Source organism: Psittacula echo (assembly GCF_963264785.1).
Source record: "Psittacula echo genome assembly, chromosome: 26".
Classification (NCBI taxonomy): domain Eukaryota; kingdom Metazoa; phylum Chordata; class Aves; order Psittaciformes; family Psittacidae; genus Psittacula; species Psittacula echo.
This window is the reverse complement of record NC_137761.1, coordinates 3,405,339-3,424,558: the sequence shown is the minus strand read 5'-3', so window position 1 is coordinate 3,424,558 and position 19,220 is coordinate 3,405,339. Positions and strand designations below refer to the sequence as shown.

Sequence of the window (19,220 nt, the reverse complement as noted above, 5' to 3'; positions counted from 1 at the left end):
CCGTGTCCCCCTTGGGTCCCCATCAGGCTCCAATGCTCCCATTGTGCTCCCTTACATAAAGCTCCATCCCCGCTGCCAAATCCAATTAGGATCCGATCCCGGTTAAGCCCCATCCCGTTGGAGACCCCGTGGGTCCCCCCCCCAACCCCCCCCCCGCCTTTGTCCCCGCTCCCCGAGCCGGAAAACCCGTCCCAAGGGATTAAGGAGCGCGTTGGGAATGTCCCGGCCCCGCTCGGCCTCACACGGGGTCACCCGGGGGCATTCCCGACGTGAGGAACACCGGGATCCCCCCTCCAGGTCCCCACGGGCAGCACCATTGGCCCGAGGGGCACCCGGCGTGCGGGGACCGGGCCCAGTCCCCCATCGACATCCGGACAGCGCGGGTGCAACCGGACCCTTCGCTGCCCCCGATCCGCCCCGAGGGCTACGAGAGCCCCGGGGCCGCGCTGCTGCCGCTGAGCAACAACGGGCACACGGGTGAGGGGGGGGGGGGTACCGGGATGCGGGGGTCCCGGGGGTCCCGTCCGGCCCCGTGAGCCCGGTCCCGTGTCCCCGCAGCGGTGCTGGAGCTGCCGCGGTCGCTGCGGCTGCGGGGGCTCCCCCGGAGCTTCGCCGCGGAGCAGCTTCACTTCCATTGGGGAGGAGCGGGGAGGAGCGGCGGGGCCGAGCATCTCCTGGATGGGCACCGGGCGGCTGCGGAGGTACCGGGGGTGGGGAAGGGGAAAGGGGATGGGAAAGGGATAGGAATGAGGTGGGAAATAGGATGGGAATGGGGAATGGGATGAGAATGGGATGAGAATGAGGTGGGAATGGGAAATGGGGTGAGAATGGGATGAGAATGAGGTGGGAATAGGAAATGGAATGGGAATAAGGTGGGAAATGGGATGGGAATAGGAAAGGAATAGGAAGAAGGTGGGAAACGGGATGGGAATGGGAAAGGGATAGGAAGGAGGTGGGAAATTGGGTGGGAATGGGGAATGGTATGGGAATGGGATGAGAATGAGAAATGGGATGAGAATGGGATGGGAATGAGGTGGGAATGGGAAATGGAATAAGGTGGGAAATGGGCTGGGAATAGGAAAGGAATAGGAAGAAGGTGGGAAACGGGATGGGAATGGGAAAGGGATAGGAATGAGGTCGGAAATTGGGTGGGAATGGGAAATGGTGTGGGAATGGTGTGGGAAATGGGTGGGGAATGGGGCTGGGGCGTGGAAACGGGTGCAGGAATGCAGCTGGGCTCAGGGAACGGGCGCAGGAGCAGGGAGCAGGAAAGGGTCTGGGGTGGGAATCAGCCTGGGAATGGGAGAAGGGTCCTGGTGTGGGAGCAGCCGAGGCAGTGGGGTGGGAATGGGGTCCAGAAGGGAAGGGGGTGATGGGGGGGCCCAGCGCGGGGGGGGGGCTGTGGCTATGGGGGGGTCCCTGCTCTGCCCCCCCCCCCAGATGCACGTGGTTCACTACGACGCCGAGCACTACGGCAATGCCAGCGCCGCGCAGCACCACAGCGGGGGCCTGGCTGTGCTGGGAGTGCTGCTGGAGGTACCGAACCCCCCGAAACACCCCAAAACCACTGCAAAACACCCCAAAACCACTGCAAAACACCCCGAAACCACTGCAAACCACCTCAAAACCACCTAAACCACCCCAAAACCTCCCCGAAACACCCCGAAACCACTGCAAAACACCCCGAAACCACTGCAAAACACCTCAAAACCACTGCAAAACACCTCAAAACCACCTAAACCACCCCAAAACCTCCCCGAAACACCCCGAAACCACTGCAAAACACCCCGAAACCACTGCAAACCACCTCAAAACCACTGCAAAACACCTCAAAACCACTTAAAACACCCCAAAACCACTGCAAAACACCCCAAAACCTCCCCGAAACACCCCAAAACCTCCCCGAAACACCCCGAAACCACTGCAAAACACCTCAAAACCACTTAAACCACCCCAAAACCTCCCCAAAACTTACCCCAAACCCCACTGAAAACCTCTCCAAAACCCCCCAACCCCCCCCCAAGCACCCCAAACCCCCCCCCCAACCTCCCCCCCCATTGCCCCCCAGGTGGGTGCCGCCCCCCACCCTGCCTACGCCAACATCCTGAGGCACCTGGGCAGCATCCGCTACGCTGGTGAGTGAGCAGGGACCTGCTGCTGCTGCTGGGGGGGGGGGACCCCAAATTCCCCCTCCAGCCCCCCCAAACCTGCCCCCCCCCCCCCAGGGCAGAGGACGTCCATCCCCCCCTTCAGCATCCGGGCCCTGCTGCCTTCCCGCCTGGATCTCTTCTACCGCTACAACGGATCCCTCACCACCCCCCCCTGCTTCCAGAGCGTCCTTTGGACCCTGTTCCGGGAGCCCGTCCACATCAGCCAGGCCCAGGTAAAGGGGAAAACCCCCTTGGATTGGGATTGGGGGGCAAAAATCCAGTGTGTCCCCCTCCTTTTCCATGCCCCCCCCCCATATTCCATGTCCATTCCAGCTGGAGCAGCTCCAGGGAACTCTTTATAGCACGGAAGCATCCGAGGCCGAGCCCCAGCTCCTGGAGGGCAACTTTCGGGTGCCCCAAGAGCTCAACCAGCGCCGGGTGCTCTCCTCCTTCCCCAAGGGTAAGGATGGGACCGGGAGGGGGGGGAGTGAAAAGGAACCCCCCCCCCCCGGTACCCCTCAAACAGCTCCTGAAGCTCCCCCCTCATTGGGTGCAAGGCCCCGGTGCTGAGCCCTGGCTCTTGTCTTGCAGCATCCGAGGGGTATTCGACAGGTAGGGATGGGATGGGATGGGAATGGGGGGGTGGGATTTGGGGGGGAATGGGGATGGGATAGGGGGGGAAGGGGGATGGGATGGGGGGGGAATGGAGGGGGTGGGATTTGGGGGGGGAATGGGGATGGGATGGGGGAATGGGGGGTGGGATTTGGGGAGGGGAATGGGGATGGGATGGGGGAGAATGGGGGGGTGGGATTTGGGGGGGGAATGGGGGTGGGATGGGGGGGAATGGAGGGGGTGGGATTTGGGGGGGGAATGGGGGTGGGATGGGGGGAATGGAGGGGGTGGGATTTGGGGGGGGAATGGGGATGGGATGGGGGGGGAATGGAGGGGGTGGGATTTGGGGGGGAATGGGGGTGGGATGGGGGGGAATGGAGGGGGTGGGATTTGGGGGGGGAATGGGGGTGGGATGGGGGGCAATGGAGGGGGTGGGATTTGAGGGGGAATGGGGATGGGATGGGGGGGAATGGAGGGGGTGGGATTTGGGGGGGGAATGGGGATGGGATGGGGGGCAATGGAGGGGGTGGGATTTGGGGGGGGAATGGGGATGGGATGGGGGAATGGAGGGGGTGGGATTTGGGGAGGGGAATGGGGATGGGATGGGGGAATGGGGGGGTGGGATTTGGGGAGGGGAATGGGGATGGGATGGGGGGAATGGAGGGGGTGGGATTTGGGGGGGAATGGGGATGGGATGGGGGGGGAATGGAGGGGGTGGGATTTGGGGAGGGGAATGGGGATGGGATGGGGGGGAATGGAGGGGGTGGGATTTGGGGAGGGGAATGGGGATGGGATGGGGGAATGGAGGGGGTGGGATTTGGGGGGGGAATGGGGGTGGGATGGGGGGAATGGAGGGGGTGGGATTTGGGGGGGGAATGGGGATGGGATGGGGGGCAATGGAGGGGGTGGGATTTGAGGGGGAATGGGGATGGGATGGGGGGGGAATGGAGGGGGTGGGATTTGAGGGGGAATGGGGATGGGATGGGGGGGGAATGGAGGGGGTGGGATTTGGGGGGGGAATGGGGATGGGGGAATGGGGGGATGGGATTTGGGGTTCACCCCAATGATGTCCCCAAGGTGAAGTCCTTGCCATCATCATCGGCGCCCTGGGAGGCTGCATCGGCCTCTTCCTCAGCATCCACTTGGTGGGCAAGAGGATGCGGTGAGAGGCTCCGGTCCCCCCCAGCCCATCCCCAGGACCCCCCCCAAGGGCTGGCTCTCAACCCCTTTTTGCCCCCCCCCCCCAGCAGCGTGAGGAGGACGCAGGAGCAGGACGTCGTGTTCAAAGCCTCCTCCCGTCGTGCCCCCTCCAAGCAGAGCCAGCCCTGAACCCCCCCGGGGGGGGCTCTGAAGGACCCCCCCCAATGTGTGACAGAAATAAAGCCCCTTCCCCCCCCACTCCATTGCTCTTTGATGGGGGGGGGAATGGGGCTGGGATCAGTACTGGGATACCCGGGTGTCCCCCCCCTCCTTGAATCAGAAGCAAAAGATGGGGGGGCCCAATCCTGCCCCCCCCCCGGCACCATCGCTCTTGTAAAAGGGTTTTACTTTGAATCCACAAAAATAATTTAACCCCCCTCCAAATTGCTCAGCCACCGGGGGGGGGGGGGGCTCAGCACCCCCAAACCCAGCTCTGTGCCCCCCCCTCCGAGCATCACCCCATTGCCACAGAGGCCAAGAGGGGGGTGGCAGCAGGATGGGATGGGGGGGGGGATGTGAGGGATGGGGGGGTCCTGCCCCGAGCCCCCTCGATGTGGCTGCGCCCTGCGAGGCCCAAGGGAAGGTTCCCCCGATGCCATGGGGAAGGGATTTGGGAGCCCCCACGTGGCACAGCCACTGCCAGGCAGCAGCGGGACATTCCAGAGGCCGGGAATGGGGCCCTCAGTCCTCACAAGGCACCTGCAGCGCTGAGTACATCATCACTGTGCTGGCGTCCTCCTGCTTACCTGGGATGGGGGGGGGGGGGCTCAGGACCATCAGGAGGCCCCCATTACCCCCCACTGAACAAGAGGGTTGCAAACAGGAATCGTTCACCCCCAATGCACCCCCTCAGGGCCCCCCCAGCACCCCAAAGGGGGCAGGGACCCATCAAGGAGCCTCCCCCCCCCATCCCAGCAGTGACCCCATCCCCATCCCTCCTCAGTCCCCCCCCCCCCAAACTCACAGGAGAGGCACTTGAGGACGTTGTGGAAGGAGCCCCCGGCAGTGACGAAGGCCCAGAGGCCCGTGCAGAGGGTGATGATGAAGATAGGGACCAGGCTGGCTTCGTACCAGGGGTTCAGGAATGTCTTGGGATGGAGAGGGATGCGTTGGGAATGGGGATGGGGGGGGGGCACAAATCCAACCCCTTGAGGCTTTCAAGCCCTGCCCGGTGGTTTCCCAGCAGGAATTGCCCATTGAGAGCCCCCCCCTCCATGGATCCCAAGGCTGAAGCAGCACGCGGGGGGGCCGGGGGGGCACTCACCAGCCCCGAGGTGAGGAGGTGACTGGTGACCACCAGCCCCAGGCCCCAATAGCGCCGGCGCTCGCAGGCGTCGAAGAAGACGATGCCCCAGAAGGTGTGGAGCAGAACCAGGGCCATGGTGAGGAAGGCTGCAGGGAGGGGGGGGGGGAAAGAGCCTTCAGACCCCCCTCTCCTTCCTCTTCCTCCCCTGGGGAAGGGCCGGGCTCCAGCCTCACCTGAGGTGATGAAGTAATAGGGGGAATCCCCGTGGATGCCAACGATTCCCGGCCCCATGGAGTCGGCCAGGATGTTGATGACGGAGAAGATGCCGCTGATGATGCCAAAGGAGAGGCCGGAGACTGTGGAGGGAGAAGAATCCAGCTCAGAGCAAGCCCTAACTCAGCGCAGGGGAAGAGTTGGGAATGCCGCGGTTGGGATCTCAGATTCCTGCTGTTGGGAAGCGCCAGCGGAGAGCAGGGCCGGCCCGGAGCTCACCGTAAGCCATCTGCCGCAGGGACATGGGGGATCGCCCGTCCTCGCTGATGGTCACCAGCCCTTCATCGGCTTTCCTGCAGGGATAAGGGAGGAGCAATGAGGGAACAGGGAGAGCGAAGGGGTCGGAACCAGCCGGGGCTCTCCAGGGATCAGGAAATGGGTTGAGAGGACCTTGAAGCCCCATCCCTTGCCCAAAGCCCCTCCTTTAGGCGCTAAGAGGGGCAGGATCCCCTCTGTGAGCTCTGGGGGTGCAGCCCCACAGAAGGGGGGGTCCCTGTGGCTCATGGGGAACTTTGGGTGCCCCCGGGGCCTCCCTGGGGCTCTCACTTGAGCACTTTGAAGTAGGCGAAGCGGAAGAGCTCCTGCAGCAGCACGGAGCCGGCGGCGCCCAGGACGAGGAGCCCGCGCTGCAGCCTCGGCTCCTGCTGCTCGCTGACATGGACCAGGATGAACCAGAGCAGGGAGGCCAGGAGCAGGGACACGAGCCAGAAGAACGCCCTGGGGGAGAGAGAAACAGGCCCCCCCATTGAACACAGGCACAGGAGGAGGGGACACGGGGCTGGGAAAGGAACGGATTTAGACCCAAACCCCCTCAGGGCCCGTTCCCAAACCCCCTCAGGGCCCGTTCCCGTTCCCAAACCCCCTCAGTGCCCGTTCCCGTTCCCAAACCCCCTCAGTGCCCGTTCCCAAACCCCCTCAGTGCCCGTTCCCAAACCCCCTCAGTGCCCGTGCCCGTTCCCCTTCCCACAGCCCCCCCGGTGCCCGTTCCCGGCCCCACGGCCGCGGTCCCCGCCGCTCTCACCCCGCCACCAGCACAATGACCCGCAGCGGCTCCGCCGCCACCGTCAGCAGCACCAGGGCGAGCGCGGGCCCGAAGGCGATGGCGGCGCAGCCGAAGAAGACGGCGGCGGCCATGGCGGCGCGCCGGGATAGAGCGCCCCGCAGCGGGTGGCGGGGTGGGCGTACAGCGCCCCCTGCCGGTGGGAGGCCGCGCAGGGGTTAAGGGTGGGGGGGTAGGACCAGGGATGCGGATGCTGCAGTGATGGGGGATCCATCATCTGTACCCCAAAAACCGGTCCAGAGGACACCCCCTGGTACGTCCAAATCGATGCCATCCTGACCCCCAAATTCTTCCCCCACAGCCTGAATTGTTCCCTGTACTCCACATTCTTTCTGTACCCCAAATTCCCCCCTGCCCTTCAAACTCCTCCTGTACCCCAAACTCCCCGCCTGGCAGTGATGGGGTGCTGACCCTCCCTTGCTCTCTGCAAAGGGCAGGGGTGAGATGAAGTGGATTCCATCCTCACATCCAAGTTTCCATCCGGAATCTCAGTGGGATGGGAAAACCCCACCATCTCCTGGTGAAAAAATGGACTTTTGGGGGTGCAACAAGGTCCAGCCTGGAGCATCCCAGGGTGGATGTTGTGGGGATGCGAGGGTCCCCCCCAAAGCTGAGGGTGAATCCTGGATGGGTGGAACCTTGCACTCGGATCCAGCTCTGGAATGATCCCAGAGGAGCTGCCCCATCCCTGGCAGTGCTCAAGGCCAGGTTGGACACAGGGGCTTGGAGCAAGCGGCTCCAGTGGAGAGTGTCCCTGCCCATGGAACTGGATGAGCTGTAAGGTCCCTTCAACCCTAAAGCATTCCAGGATTCCATGATTGATATTCCTGACCACCACCCCCACACCAGAAGGCAGTCAGATGCCTCCAGCATACCCTGGTAAAAGCAAAGAGGTTCCATCCATGTTCATTTTATTACAAAATCCTCAGTACCGAACCCCAGCTCAACCCTTCCGAGCCACCAAGAAGAACAGAACCCTCCCAATCCATCGCTTATGGAAGCACAACAGGGATACAAGGAGACCTCTTGCGTCCCACCTTGAGGAGCATCAACAGTTCCAAGCCTGCTTCCCACCGAGGTTTCATCGTTGAAAGCGGGACCTCCACATTCCACATGGGATTTGGGCTTGGGATGTCCACGTTCGCACCCAGTGGAAGGTGGAGCTGCTCCAGCCCTGATCCCAATGGGTGCTGGTGGCATCAGCTTGGCTCAGTTCTTCTTGGTTTTGGGGGTGTCATACTTCCTCTTGCTGGAATACCACAGCAGCAGTGGGATGCCAATGGAGGGCAGGGTCATCACACCAAAAGCTGCCCAGTCCAGCTGCGAGGAGGAGGTGGCGCAAGAGTCAACCCAAACCCATGGAGATGAGGCTTAAAGCCATCAGATTGGAAAGCTCCCGGCTCAAATCCCACCCTGCCAGCTCCATCCCAGGGATAACTGGGATGCAAAGCACTCGGTTTGGTGCAATCCACGCAAGGTACTTACAAAGTGGGGGGAGAACCTCCTGTCGAACTCCCGTTGCGCCAGGATCCCTCCCTGCCCTGGAGCACTGGTGAACCCAACCTGGAAAAGCGGGAAAAAGAGATGGGATTGGGCACCTTTTCCTTCTGGAGCAGGGCCATGGATGATCATGGGCAGCCCGGGGGGCAGGGGGGGGATTTGCTGCCTGCTGGAACTCACCACAACCTGGCCCCCCTCCTGTGCCAGGTAGGTGATGGTGGCGGAGGTGAAGTTGAAGTAGCCGGCTTTGAGAGGCCGCAGCACCACGGTGTGGGACACGTTGCTGGCTCTGAGCGGAGGGAGTTAAGGAGCTGGATTCAGCCAAGGGAAAGGGAGGAGATGGGGAAAGAGGAGCCACAAACCAGGTGGGGAAAGTCATCCATGGAAGCCTAGAATGGGTTGGGCTGGAAGGGAGGTCAAAGCTCATCCAGTTCTAACCCCCTTTAAGCCATTCCAGTTCCTCAGCAGCCTCCCGGGGAAGAGCTTCTGCCTAAGATCCCATCTCCATCCTCCCCTCTACCAGGTTAAAGCCATTCCCCTTGTCCTGTGCCTCCATCCCTTTGTCCAAAGCCCTTTTCCAGGTTTCCTGGAGCCCCTTTAGGCACTGGAGCTGCTCCAGCCCTCGCTCCAACAGCTCCAAATCCCCTCTTGTGCTGTTGTTTCACTCCCCTGGGTCAGGCTACAGGGGGAAGGACGAGCCTTGGGAGTGATTGCATGGATACGGAGCGATCCTGTCCCACTTGACGTTGAGCATTCCAGAGACGATGCCAAAGTCTTCGGGAGGGAAGGAATCATCCGAGAGCTCCACATCCAACGCGGCACTAAATGCAACAAAGAGAGGGATGAGAGGAGAACCTCAGCCTTGGCTTTCGACACCCAAAAGTCCATAGGGATCCCTTAGCAGCTGGATGAGGTGGTTTGGGAACAGAAGGTGGGAGATGGGGAGCAAACTCAATGCAATACAGGGAGATGTTATAGGGAGAGGGCTGGAAGAGGAAGATAAAGCTGACAAAGGGCAAAAAGGAAAGGCAATGAGGTGGGAAAGAGCTCCGAGAGCCCAGAAATGGAGGCTGTGACACGGGGAGCATGACATGGCCCGACAGGAGACGGCAGTGAAAGCTGGAAGAGAACAGGAGGAATTCCAGCTGCCGCTTGGGAAGCTCAGAGCCAGTGGGAGCAAAGGGAACAGCGCCTCATGGAGCTCGGGAAGCTGCTCCCGCCCATTCACACACACACAGGTGGGGTGTGCTCCTTACCTGGAGCCCACGTTGTAGATGTTGTACTGCAAAGTCAGGTCCTTGCCCTCCACCGCGTATCGGTTCAGAAGGGACTTGGAGGCCAAGAGCCGGGCGCCATCCTCACAGCGAGCCACGGAGCACAGGGCGAGCACGGCGAGCGGCAGGAGCTTCATCTGGGAGCGCAAACGGAAGGAACGTGGGGATTTAACCATTAAATGCCCACACCGGTGCTCCCCGGTGCCCTCCGGTCCTCACCGTCCCGGCCCGACCGCACTCCTCCGGCCGCGTCAGCACTGAGGCAGCCCCTCACGGCCAACATGGCGGCCGGAAGCGGCCGCGGGGCACGCTGGGAAATGTAGTCCCAGCCCCACCCCACCGGCGGTGCTGTGCCCAGTGCGCATGCGCATTACAGCCCCAACGCTTCTCAACTCAACTTGCTGCGAGCGCCGCCTTCTCATTGGTCAGCGCGCCGCAGGGGCGCGCCGGGATTGGGCGGGGCGGGGCGGGGCGGGGCGGTGGGCGGGGTAGGGTGCGGCGGCGCGGTGAGGCGGCAGAAGCGCACGGGGGCTCCAGAAGGTTCCGCGCTCGGAGCCGTTGTCGCCGCCATGATGGGCCCGCGGCCTGTGCTGGTGCTCAGTGAGTGTCGCTGCCGGGCCCCGAGCCCGGGGGGGGGCGTGCGGCGGGGTCGGGCCGGGGCTGGGGCCGGTTCTCTTCCTTTCTCCCGTTGCCGCCGCCATGTTGGGGTCGGGGCGGCCGCATGGTCCCTCAGACACCGCCCGGCCTTCCCCCCCCCAGGCCTTCTCCTCAGGGAGTCCCTGAGGAGCCTCCGTGCTCGGACCCCCCCCAGCGCTGCCTGCGGCCTCCTGGCCCGGCCTTAAGGCCCGAATCCCATCTCCACGGGTGCGTGGGGGGGGTCTCGGTTGTGGTCATACGGTCACAGAAAGGGTTGGGCTGAAGGAAGCTTAAAGCCCCTTTTAAGCCACGGCAGGGCCAGCTGCCACTGGAGCTGGGTGCTCCAGCGTGGCCTTGAACACTGCCAGGGATGGGGCAGCCAAACTTGCTCCATTCAACCCATTCCAGTGTCATGGGGAAGCGTTTTTGCCTGCGAGCTCACCTGATACCGACCCGTTCCATTACTCCCCCTCAGCTCGTTGCTTTTTGCTGCCCCATTTGCCCCCCATGTGCACTGGGAGCACCCTGAATAGCTCCGGGGTCCCTTGGCTGTCACCCGGCTCCCCTTGGTGCTGCTTTCATTCCATCCCCACCCATCCGTTCCTGCCTTCAATCTGTGCCCATCCAGGCTGGGGATGGAGGAAAAGCAGCACCAAGCCTGGAGCATCCTAAGGGCAGAGCCACACAGGGATAAAACTGAGGGTAAACCAGGGTTTGCCTTATTATATGGGAGCATCTGGGTTAAAAACTCCTGTGCAGCAGCTTCTGGGTTAGGTTTGGACTTAGAGAGATCAGCTTCAAGCCTCTTTGTACTTCAGCAGCTTCTTCCTTTCCTATCTCCATAGGCCAGAACATGAAACGGGAGTCGGGGAGGAAAGTCCAGACTGGCAACATCACTGCTGCAAAGGTACCAGCTCCTGCCCTCCGCCTGCTGCCCTCCTCAGTGTGTGTGTGCAGGTGGATGGAGGGAAAAAGTGGGATTTGGAGCATTCTCTCCCGAATCCAGAGCAGAAGCAGCATGGAAATGAGCTCTCGGTGTAACTGAACAGGGAGAGGTTTCTCTTTGCCCAATCTGGAGGTGTTTAAGCTTCGCCATTGGGTTTAGGTGATGCCAGTGCCTTTGTTTCATGCTCACCCCATTCTGCCTCCATCAAAGCACTGCCGAGAGGTGCTCACATCCATTGTCCCCTGTCTGCTTGTTCCATAATGGGGTGGTTTGGGCCTTCTGGATGCTCTCCAGCACTCTTCATGTCCTTTGTTCCTCCTAGACCATAGCCGACGTGATCAGGACGTGTTTAGGACCACGAGCCATGATGAAGGTAAGACCTTTGCTCAGGAGCCTGTGCTGAAGACTGCGTTGAACCCCGTACGACCAAGTGGTGCTTTTCCTTGGCTTACAGATGCTTCTGGACCCCATGGGTGGGATTGTGATGACCAACGATGGCAATGCTATTCTCAGAGAGGTACGTGTCTCCGGAAGGATTGGCTTAACATGGGAGTGGGAATCTTCCGGGATACCACTGAATCCTGGAATGGGTTGGAAGGGACCTTAAAGCTCATCCAGTTCCATGGGCAGGGACACCTTCCACTAGAGCAGGATGCTCCAACCTGGCTTTGAACACTGCCAGGAATGGGGAATGATGTTGGTTCATGCTCTCTGTTGGAAGCAGCAGGTTTTAACCAGCAACACCAAGAGAGGGGCTTATAAGGGATGAAACGTGTCCAGCAAACACCTTTTCCCCTCGGAAGAGTCAGTTTGAGCCCTGGGCTTCAGTGTTCCATGGAAATTCCCTAGTGCTGGAATGATGCTGGAAGCTTCAGCTTGCATCTTCTGGATCCAAGCCCTGTTTCTTGTTGCTGTCCAGATTCAGGTCCAGCATCCAGCTGCTAAATCCATGATAGAGATCAGCCGGACTCAGGATGAAGAAGTTGGAGATGGGACCACATCCGTCATCATCCTGGGTGAGGAGAGGGAAGGCTGTGCCTTTGCGCCAGGGTTCGCTCCAGGGTTTCACCCTTTTTGCCCATTCGAGCCTGATAAATACGTTTTAATGGGACACATACTCGTCTCCAAAGGTGAATCCCAGAATTCCAGGTGGGAGGGGACCTCAGGGATCATCTGCTCCAACCTTTCCAGGGACATCGTGACCTGGGTTCGATGTTCCAACACCCTGCACAGCCCCATATTAAGTGTCCAACATTGGGGAGCCCATCTCTCCCTTGGGGAGGTTATTCCAATGGCTGGTTGCTCTCATTGTGTAAAATTCCTCTTGTGTCCATTGGGAATGTCCCCAGGATTAACTTGGGTTCATCTCCCCATGTCTTTTGTATGGGATTCCATGTAAAAAGGGAGTCTTCATCAGCTTTGTAGCCGCCCTTAAAGAATGGAATGTCGGGATAAGGTCCCCCTGAGCCTTCTCCAGGCTGCACATTCCCAGCTGCCACATTCCTTACCTGCTTCCTAGCCCTTGGATCATCTTCGTGGCTTCTCTCTGGATCCTCTCCAGCCCATCCGCAGCTTTTCAGTGTAGCAGGGACCAAACCTGAGCCCAGGATTCCCAGTGTGGCCTCCCAAACACTGGGCACAGCGGGACAGCGACATCTTTATCCCTGCTGGTGATGGCTACCAGCACCCTGTTGCCTTTCTCTATCCCGTTATTCCACACTTGAGGAAGTTTGAGGTCTGGGCTTTACTTTACAGCTGGAGAGATGCTCTCTGTTGCTGAACACTTCCTGGAGCAGCAGATGCACCCCACGGTGATCATCGGCGCTTACCGCAAGGCTCTGGATGACATGATCAGCATCCTAAAGAAGATTGGGTGAGTTTAGGGGTTGGGAAGGGGTTGGAAAAGAAGGGATCTGGGGGGAATAACCCTTTTCCCTTTGTGGCAGCACTCCCGTGGATGTGAACAACAAGGAGATGATGCTGAAGATCATCAAGAGCGCCATAAACACCAAGGCCATCAACCGGTGGTGCGAGCTGGCCTGCGGCATCGCGCTGGAGGCGGTGAGGACCGTGGAGCTGGAGGAGAACGGCCGGAAGGAGATCGATATCAAGAAATACGCCAAAGTGGAGAAGGTGAGCGTGTCCTGAGCCCCTTTTCCCATTAAAACCCAGGCATTCCCAAGGGGAATGCTCATAAAACGACCTCGCATTGTGTGCTGGATGCAGCGGGGTTGCTTGGGATGGGTTTTCCTTTCTCAGCGCGTGGGGTACGGGTGATTTGAGGAGTGTGGATGCTATCCTAGGAAGCGTAAAGTTTATGAGTGCTACATGGAAAGCATCACTTCCATACAGGAGCCTGATTTGCCTTCTTCTCCCTCTTCCTGGGACAGATTCCAGGTGGTTTTAGTGAAGACTCTTGCGTGTTACGTGGGATCATGGTGAATAAAGATGTAACCCACCCCAGAATGAGGCGTCTCATCAAGAACCCCCGGATTGTCCTGCTGGATTGTTCCCTGGAATACAAGAAAGGGGAGAGCCAGGTAAAGCCAGGAAGTGAAATCATGGAATCTGGGAATGATTTGGGTGGGAAGGGACCTGAAAACTCCTCCAAAGCCCCGCTCTCCAGGTTTCCTGGTGCCCCTGGCGATGCTTCTCCTTGGTCCTTGCCCAGGAGGTGCTGGAGGAGCTCCGATGCCTCCGTTCGGGGGCTCTGGATTTAACCTGCAGCTCTTGGTGTGCAGACAGACATCGAGATCACCCGCGAGGAAGACTTTGCCCGCATCCTGCAGATGGAGGAGGAATACATCCAGCAGATGTGTGCAGACCTCATCAGGGTCAAACCAGACCTGGTCATCACAGAGAAAGGGATTTCGGGTAATGAGCCCCTTGTTGGGGTTGTATTCATTTGAATGAGGCTCATTCTGTGTTCAGTTCACTCTTTGGCAACTTCCAACCTCCCCCAGAGCAACCTGATTTCCCCTTGGTTTGGGGCAGGTTTGTAGCTTCCTAACGCAGAATTCCCCATTCCAAGGCCTGGATTTGGGGCTTGAGGTTGCCTTGTGGCAATTCAAAGAGGATTTGGCTTGGCCAGGAGTCGGAAGGCATCAAAGGAGCAGTGAGGAGGAACCTCAAAAGCTGCGCTTGGTGCCTTCAGAAAGTGCATTTGGTTTCCCTTTCTAGAAGCTAATTACCCTTAATTAACTGGGAGAGACTTAATTAGTGCTGGGGGATGACTAAAACCCCCCGAACCTGATTGCAGACCTGGCCCAGCACTACCTGATGAGAGCCAACATCACGGCCATCCGCAGGGTGAGGAAGACGGACAACAACCGCATCGCCAGGTGAATGCAAGCTCCCTCCTCCCTGGAGCCTCTCCTTGCTCCCATGACATGGAATTGCCTCCTTCTCCCTCCTTTTCCCCCGCTCTTTCCTTCCCTGTGTGTGTGAGTGGCTCCTGGTTCCTGTGCAGGGCCTGTGGAGCTCGCATCGTGAGCCGCACGGATGAGCTGCGGGAGGAGGATGTGGGCACCGGGGCCAGGCTCTTTGAGGTGAAGAAGATCGGGGATGAGTATTTTGCCTTCATCACCGACTGCAAAGAGCCCAAGGCCTGCACCATCATCCTGCGGGGAGCCAGCAAGGAGATCCTGGCAGTGAGTTCCTGCAGCTTCTGCTGCCCCTCCTCTCTCTCCTTGGGGAAGTCACTGCTTCCCTTTGGAGCAGCTCGAAGCCAAGTCCGGCTTCCCTTTGGGTTCTGGAGCTACAGAATTCCTATCTCGTGGGCTGCTCTCTACGGGGGAATCAGAGTTTGTCCCCAGCTTTCCATAAGGACCATGGGATGATTTGGGTTGGAAGAGAGGTTAAAGCCATTTCCTTTTGTCCGGTCCATCCATCTCTTGGTCCAGGTTTCCTGCAGCCCCTTTAGGTGCTGGAGCTGCTTTAAGCTCTCTGCTTAAGGAGCCTCCTTCTTCCTTCTGCTGCTCTTGGCTCCCAGCACTGAGAGCCAGAACTGGGAATCAGAACTTGTCCATAAAGACCATGGAATGATTTGGGTTGGAAGGGAGCTTAAAGCCATTCCCTCTTGTCCTCTTCCTCCATCCCTTGCTCCAGGTTTCCTGCAGTCCCTTTAGGTGCTGGAGCTGCTTTAAGCTCTCCCCTTAAGGAGCCTCCTTCTTCCTTCTGCTGCTCCCAGCACTAGGGAGGGAAGGGTTCTGATCCTGTGCCCGTGTCCCCGATCCCGTGCCCCCGATCCCATGCCCGTATCCCCGTGCCCGTATCCCTGATCCGAGCTGTCCCGCCGCAGGAGGTGGAGCGGAACCTGCAGGACGCGATGCAGGTCTGCCGCAACGTCCTCCTGGACCCGCAGCTGGTGCCGGGCGGAGGAGCCACCGAGATGGCCGTGGCCCAGGCGCTGACCGAGAAGTCCAAAGGGATGACGGGGGTGGAGCAGTGGCCGTACCGGGCCGTGGCCCAGGCGCTGGAAGTGATTCCTCGCACCCTCATCCAGAACTGCGGTGCCAGCACCATCCGCGTGCTGACCTCGCTCAGGGTAAGCCGGGATCCGGGCTCGGTGCCGAGCTGCAAGCTCTTCCCACTGGCTCCTTATCCCTTTGGCTCCATCGTCTTTCCGTAGCTGGGCCTTTGGGGCAGCTCTTCGGGGAGGTGCTGGAGGTTTGCCATTGAAGGATCCTGGTGGTCAAGGGAGTGATGGATCCCCTTGAGGGTGATTTGAAGGCTTTTTGGCTGCAAAGGGTTGTGGGCTGGACTGCAAAGCCTGGAAGCTATGGAATCCTGGAGTGGGTTGGGTTGAAGGGAGCTTAAAGCTCCTCCAGGTCTCGGAAGCAGGGGCAGGGACACCCTCCGTTAGAGCAGGTTGCTCTTGAACCCTGCCACAGCTTCTCCCTTTAACCTCTTCCAGTCTCCCACCACCCTCATGGGGATGTAATTCCCAAGATCCCATCTAACTCTTCCCTCTTGCAGTTGGAGCCGTTCCTCCTCATCCCATCCCTCCATTCCTTGTCCAAAGCCATTCCCCCTTGTGCAGGTTTCCTGGCCCCCCTGGAAAGGCCACCCTAAGGCCTCCTCAGAAGATCCCAAGTGGTGATCCTGGCTTTCCCAACAGGCAAAACACACTCAGGACAACAGCCAGACGTGGGGGGTGAACGGGGAGACGGGAGCCTTGGTGGACATGAAGGAGCTGGGGGTCTGGGAGCCGCTGGCCGTCAAGCTGCAGACCTACAAGACAGCGGTGGAGGTGAGGATGGGGTCTCCGTGCTCCTGGGGCCATATCCCAGCGCTGGGTGCTCCATAGGGCTGGAATTCCTGACTGGCTCGGGATGCTCTCTCCATAGACGGCCGTTCTCCTGCTCCGCATCGATGACATCGTGTCCGGGCACAAAAAGAAGGGCGATGAGAAGAGCCAGGGCCCGGCGGCAGCACCGGAGGCAGCCCAGGAATGAGCTCCGGGAATGAGGGATCCAATGGGAAGAACCAGCCGGCACCCGGCTTGCTGGGGCTGAAGCCTTGGGGTGGGATGGGGCAAAGCAACTCGAAGGTGGGGAGGGGGCTCAGTGCCCTGCTCAGGGGGTAGGGACTGGGCATGGGAGGCTCTGGAATGTCACGATTTGCCTGGGAAATAAACCCAATCATGGTATTCCAGTGGCTTTTGAATGGGGGGATCCTATGAATGCCAAGGAATGTTGCTGGAGTTTGGGAAAGGAGCCCCTGGTTTCTCCTTGTCCTTCCAGTCAGGAGCAGAATCACTTCTCTCAACAAGGAATCCCCTCTGGCAGGTTGAAGCCATTCCCCCTTATCCTGCTCCTCCATGCCTTTGTCCAAAGCCCCTCTCCGGGTTTCCTGGAGCCCCTTTAGGCACTGGGAGCTGCTCCGAGGTCTCCTTAAGGAGAGAAGGGAGAGCATCACGGCTCCCTCCCACTGCTCCAACTGGTTTGGGCACCGGTTCCTGAACCTCCACCAGGGAGGAAGAGGAAGGAGCTTGGGAGGGACTTGCCCCCCCCCCCCCCCCCCCAGCCAGGGCTGGGGCTGCAGATGCCATCCCATGGGCAAAGCTGAGCCCTGGCAGCCGCAATTCCTTATGGGATCAATCCCACCCTTCCCAAACCAACCGTGGAAGCGCTTGGCAAAGTGTTTTATTGGGCACCGGGGCTCCCCCTTCCCAGGGCAGAGCAAGCGGGACCGCATCTCCCTGCATCCCTCCTGGGCACCCCTCATCCCCAATACCGGAGTTTGGCTCCGGTGTTCTTGGAATGCTCCTCAGGCTTTGCCTCTGCCACAGCCAGGAGGTTTTCGGGCTCCAGCACCACCATGCTGTAGAGATTCCAGAGGAGCATGGCCAGGAGGGGCAGGAAGCTCAGGCTGAAGCCAAAGACCCGGAAGGAGCGCCCGATGGCATAGGCCAACCAATACATCAACCTGGAGCAGGCGGCGAGGAGCAGGGCTCAGGCAGGGATTAAGGGAGCCGAGGCAGCTCCCTTCCCATTCCTGCTTACCTGGAGAGGGCAAAGAGCCCCGTGAGGAGCGGGATGAGCTTGAGGAGCTCCTGCGGGAGGTAAGTGGCCAGCACTGCCATGTTGAAGAAGTAGAGGATGAAGAGGTGGCCGGATTGGGCCACGAAGGTGCGGTGGATCTCCACCTCCCGCTGCAGCTCGCCAAAGGGCTCCAGCGCCGAGGAGCAGAGGCGGGAGATGCCGCTGACGAGCATCCCTGCGGGAAAGAAGAGCAGGAGCCGATGGCTGGCAATGGGGCCCTGCTCGCAGCACCCCCGCCGTTGGTGATGCTGTGCCCCTCGCTGCTCACCCAGCACGATGGGGACCGTGGCGAAGGCGGCGCAGCGCAGCGTGTACACCAGGCGGGTGCTGATGGTGGGCAGCAGCGGGGCATCGAAGGGCAGGAAGACGTAAGCCCCATAGACAAAGCAGGGGCACAGCAGCAGAGCCCCCAGCACCGAGGCCACGGCCTTGAGGTTGCCACGGCCGCAGTCTTTAGCCCACGGGCACCTCGCTCCTTCCCTGCAGGCCTTGGCTGCTCGCCCCTCCAAGCCCCATGGGTCCCTGGAGCGAGAGGGACCCACGGGGAGGAGGAGCGGGTGCTGGCTGCGGGGCACGTCCCTCCCTTTGCCTTCCTCCTGCTGCTTCTTGTCCTTGCCGGGGCTCTGCTCGATGCATTGGGGGTCAATGGGCACAAAGACGTGGGGCACCACCACGGCGGCTTCCTCATCGCCAGCCTTGGGGCCAGCGCCGGCCTCCTGCGGGGCTTCACGGCCCCCATCCGGGCTCGCCCGTCCCCTCCCCGGGGCGCGGTCCCAGGGCAGGGTGGCCTCGGGGTCCTCCGGTGCCTTGGGCAAGGGGGTGGCCGGGGCCAGCTCCATCAACGCCACCTCCTCGGAGGGCACGATGGGGTCCGCAGCGGGCATTGGGGGGGGCTCTCCGGTGCTTGGGGCGGGGACGCGGCTCCGGTTCCCTCCTCTTCACCCTGGGCACAAAGCAGCGGGAATTGAGGGGTTTGGGCTCATGGCCCGGCCCCAGGGACAATGGGGGGGGGGAATTGGAGGTCCTGCTCCTCCATCCCTTGTCCCAAGCCCCTCTCCAGGTTTCCTGCAGCCCCTTTAGGCACTGGAGCTGCTCGAAGCGCTCCCCTTTCGGAGCCTTCCCTGCTCCAGCCGCAGTTCCCTCCCGGCCCCATTCCCCATGGGAACAGCCTCAGCAATGGGGGAGCGGAGCCTGCGCCCCGCACTCCCCCCCCAACCGGTTCCCAGCCCCATTCCCGCCGGCTCCGCGCTGCGGGACTCACTTGGGCTGCAGAGCGCGGCCATGGGAGCCTCCGGAGCGCTTCCCCCTTCCCCACGGCTCTTCCTGCACTCCAAACCGGTTGGACCGGGCGAGGTGGGGCCGGGCTGGAAGGGGCCGAGCCTCAGCCCTGCCCCTTCCCAAGGGATCTGTGCCTGCGGGAGAAGGAGAAGCCAAAGGGTGAGGTGGGAATGGGCCGGAGCCGCCGCCATGGGGCTCCTGCGGCTGTGCCCAAAGGGGGAAGCTCCAAAGGGAGCCCCCGGCCCCGGCAGGTCAGCCCCTCACTGTGTGTGCATGGAGGCGTTCCCAAGGGATGAGGAGGGAATCCCAAGGGATAAGGAGGGAATCCCAAGGCCGCTCCATCCATCTAACGCCAGCCCCGCGCTGTGGGGCGGCCATGGCGAGGCCCTCCTAGGCCTGGCCCGACGCCACGCGGCCGCCATCTTTGCCAGCACCAAGTACTGGCACGGCGGGAGGCGGAACTCTCGCGAGATGAGGCCGCGCCGCTCTAGGTCTCGCCG

At 60.8% G+C, this 19,220-nt stretch overlaps 4 protein-coding genes across 8 annotated transcripts; 1 reads left to right on the top strand and 3 right to left on the bottom strand.

The window, feature by feature from the left end:
• Positions 1-10: 10 nt before the first annotated feature.
• On the bottom strand, positions 11-6,828 carry APH1A (aph-1 homolog A, gamma-secretase subunit). Of its 3 annotated transcripts, XM_080635236.1 has the most exons (8): positions 6,503-6,828; positions 6,028-6,198; positions 5,701-5,774; positions 5,442-5,564; positions 5,227-5,354; positions 4,927-5,050; positions 3,822-3,903; positions 11-693 (listed from the first exon to the last, which is right to left on the bottom strand). In XM_080635236.1, exons 1-8 carry the CDS (start codon positions 6,613-6,615, stop codon positions 249-251), a joined length of 1,260 nt encoding a protein of 419 aa, XP_080491362.1. In that variant the 5' UTR covers positions 6,616-6,828; the 3' UTR covers positions 11-248. The 3 variants fall into 3 exon arrangements, with proteins under 3 accessions (XP_080491362.1, XP_080491363.1, XP_080491364.1); XM_080635238.1 differs by lacking the exons at positions 11-693; positions 3,822-3,903 and adding an exon at positions 4,205-4,708; XM_080635237.1 differs by lacking the exons at positions 3,822-3,903; positions 5,227-5,354.
• Positions 6,829-7,046: 218 nt separating this feature from the next.
• On the bottom strand, positions 7,047-9,596 carry SSR2 (signal sequence receptor subunit 2). 2 transcript variants are annotated; one of them, XM_080635240.1, is made up of 6 exons: positions 9,535-9,596; positions 9,298-9,452; positions 8,764-8,862; positions 8,222-8,330; positions 8,027-8,104; positions 7,047-7,861 (listed from the first exon to the last, which is right to left on the bottom strand). In XM_080635240.1, the coding sequence occupies exons 2-6, from the start codon at positions 9,450-9,452 to the stop codon at positions 7,751-7,753; spliced, it is 552 nt and encodes a 183-aa protein (XP_080491366.1). In that variant the 5' UTR covers positions 9,535-9,596; the 3' UTR covers positions 7,047-7,750. The 2 variants fall into 2 exon arrangements, with proteins under 2 accessions (XP_080491366.1, XP_080491365.1); XM_080635239.1 differs by having other exon boundaries at positions 9,298-9,591.
• A 211-nt stretch (positions 9,597-9,807) lies between these two features.
• On the top strand, positions 9,808-16,436 carry CCT3 (chaperonin containing TCP1 subunit 3). Its single transcript, XM_080634911.1, has 14 exons — positions 9,808-9,915; positions 10,797-10,858; positions 11,220-11,270; positions 11,352-11,414; positions 11,817-11,913; positions 12,653-12,770; positions 12,844-13,030; positions 13,288-13,437; positions 13,639-13,771; positions 14,157-14,238; positions 14,367-14,547; positions 15,198-15,443; positions 16,017-16,148; positions 16,246-16,436. Exons 1-14 carry the CDS (start codon positions 9,885-9,887, stop codon positions 16,351-16,353), a joined length of 1,641 nt encoding a protein of 546 aa, XP_080491037.1. The 5' UTR covers positions 9,808-9,884; the 3' UTR covers positions 16,354-16,436.
• A 603-nt stretch (positions 16,437-17,039) lies between these two features.
• TMEM79 (transmembrane protein 79) lies at positions 17,040-19,144 on the bottom strand. Of its 2 annotated transcripts, XM_080634820.1 has the most exons (5): positions 18,985-19,144; positions 18,704-18,854; positions 17,711-18,385; positions 17,404-17,617; positions 17,040-17,326 (listed from the first exon to the last, which is right to left on the bottom strand). In XM_080634820.1, exons 3-5 carry the CDS (start codon positions 18,324-18,326, stop codon positions 17,122-17,124), a joined length of 1,035 nt encoding a protein of 344 aa, XP_080490946.1. In that variant the 5' UTR covers positions 18,327-18,385; positions 18,704-18,854; positions 18,985-19,144; the 3' UTR covers positions 17,040-17,121. The 2 variants fall into 2 exon arrangements, with proteins under 2 accessions (XP_080490946.1, XP_080490947.1); XM_080634821.1 differs by having other exon boundaries at positions 18,704-19,144.
• Between the last annotated feature and the right edge of the window lie 76 nt (positions 19,145-19,220).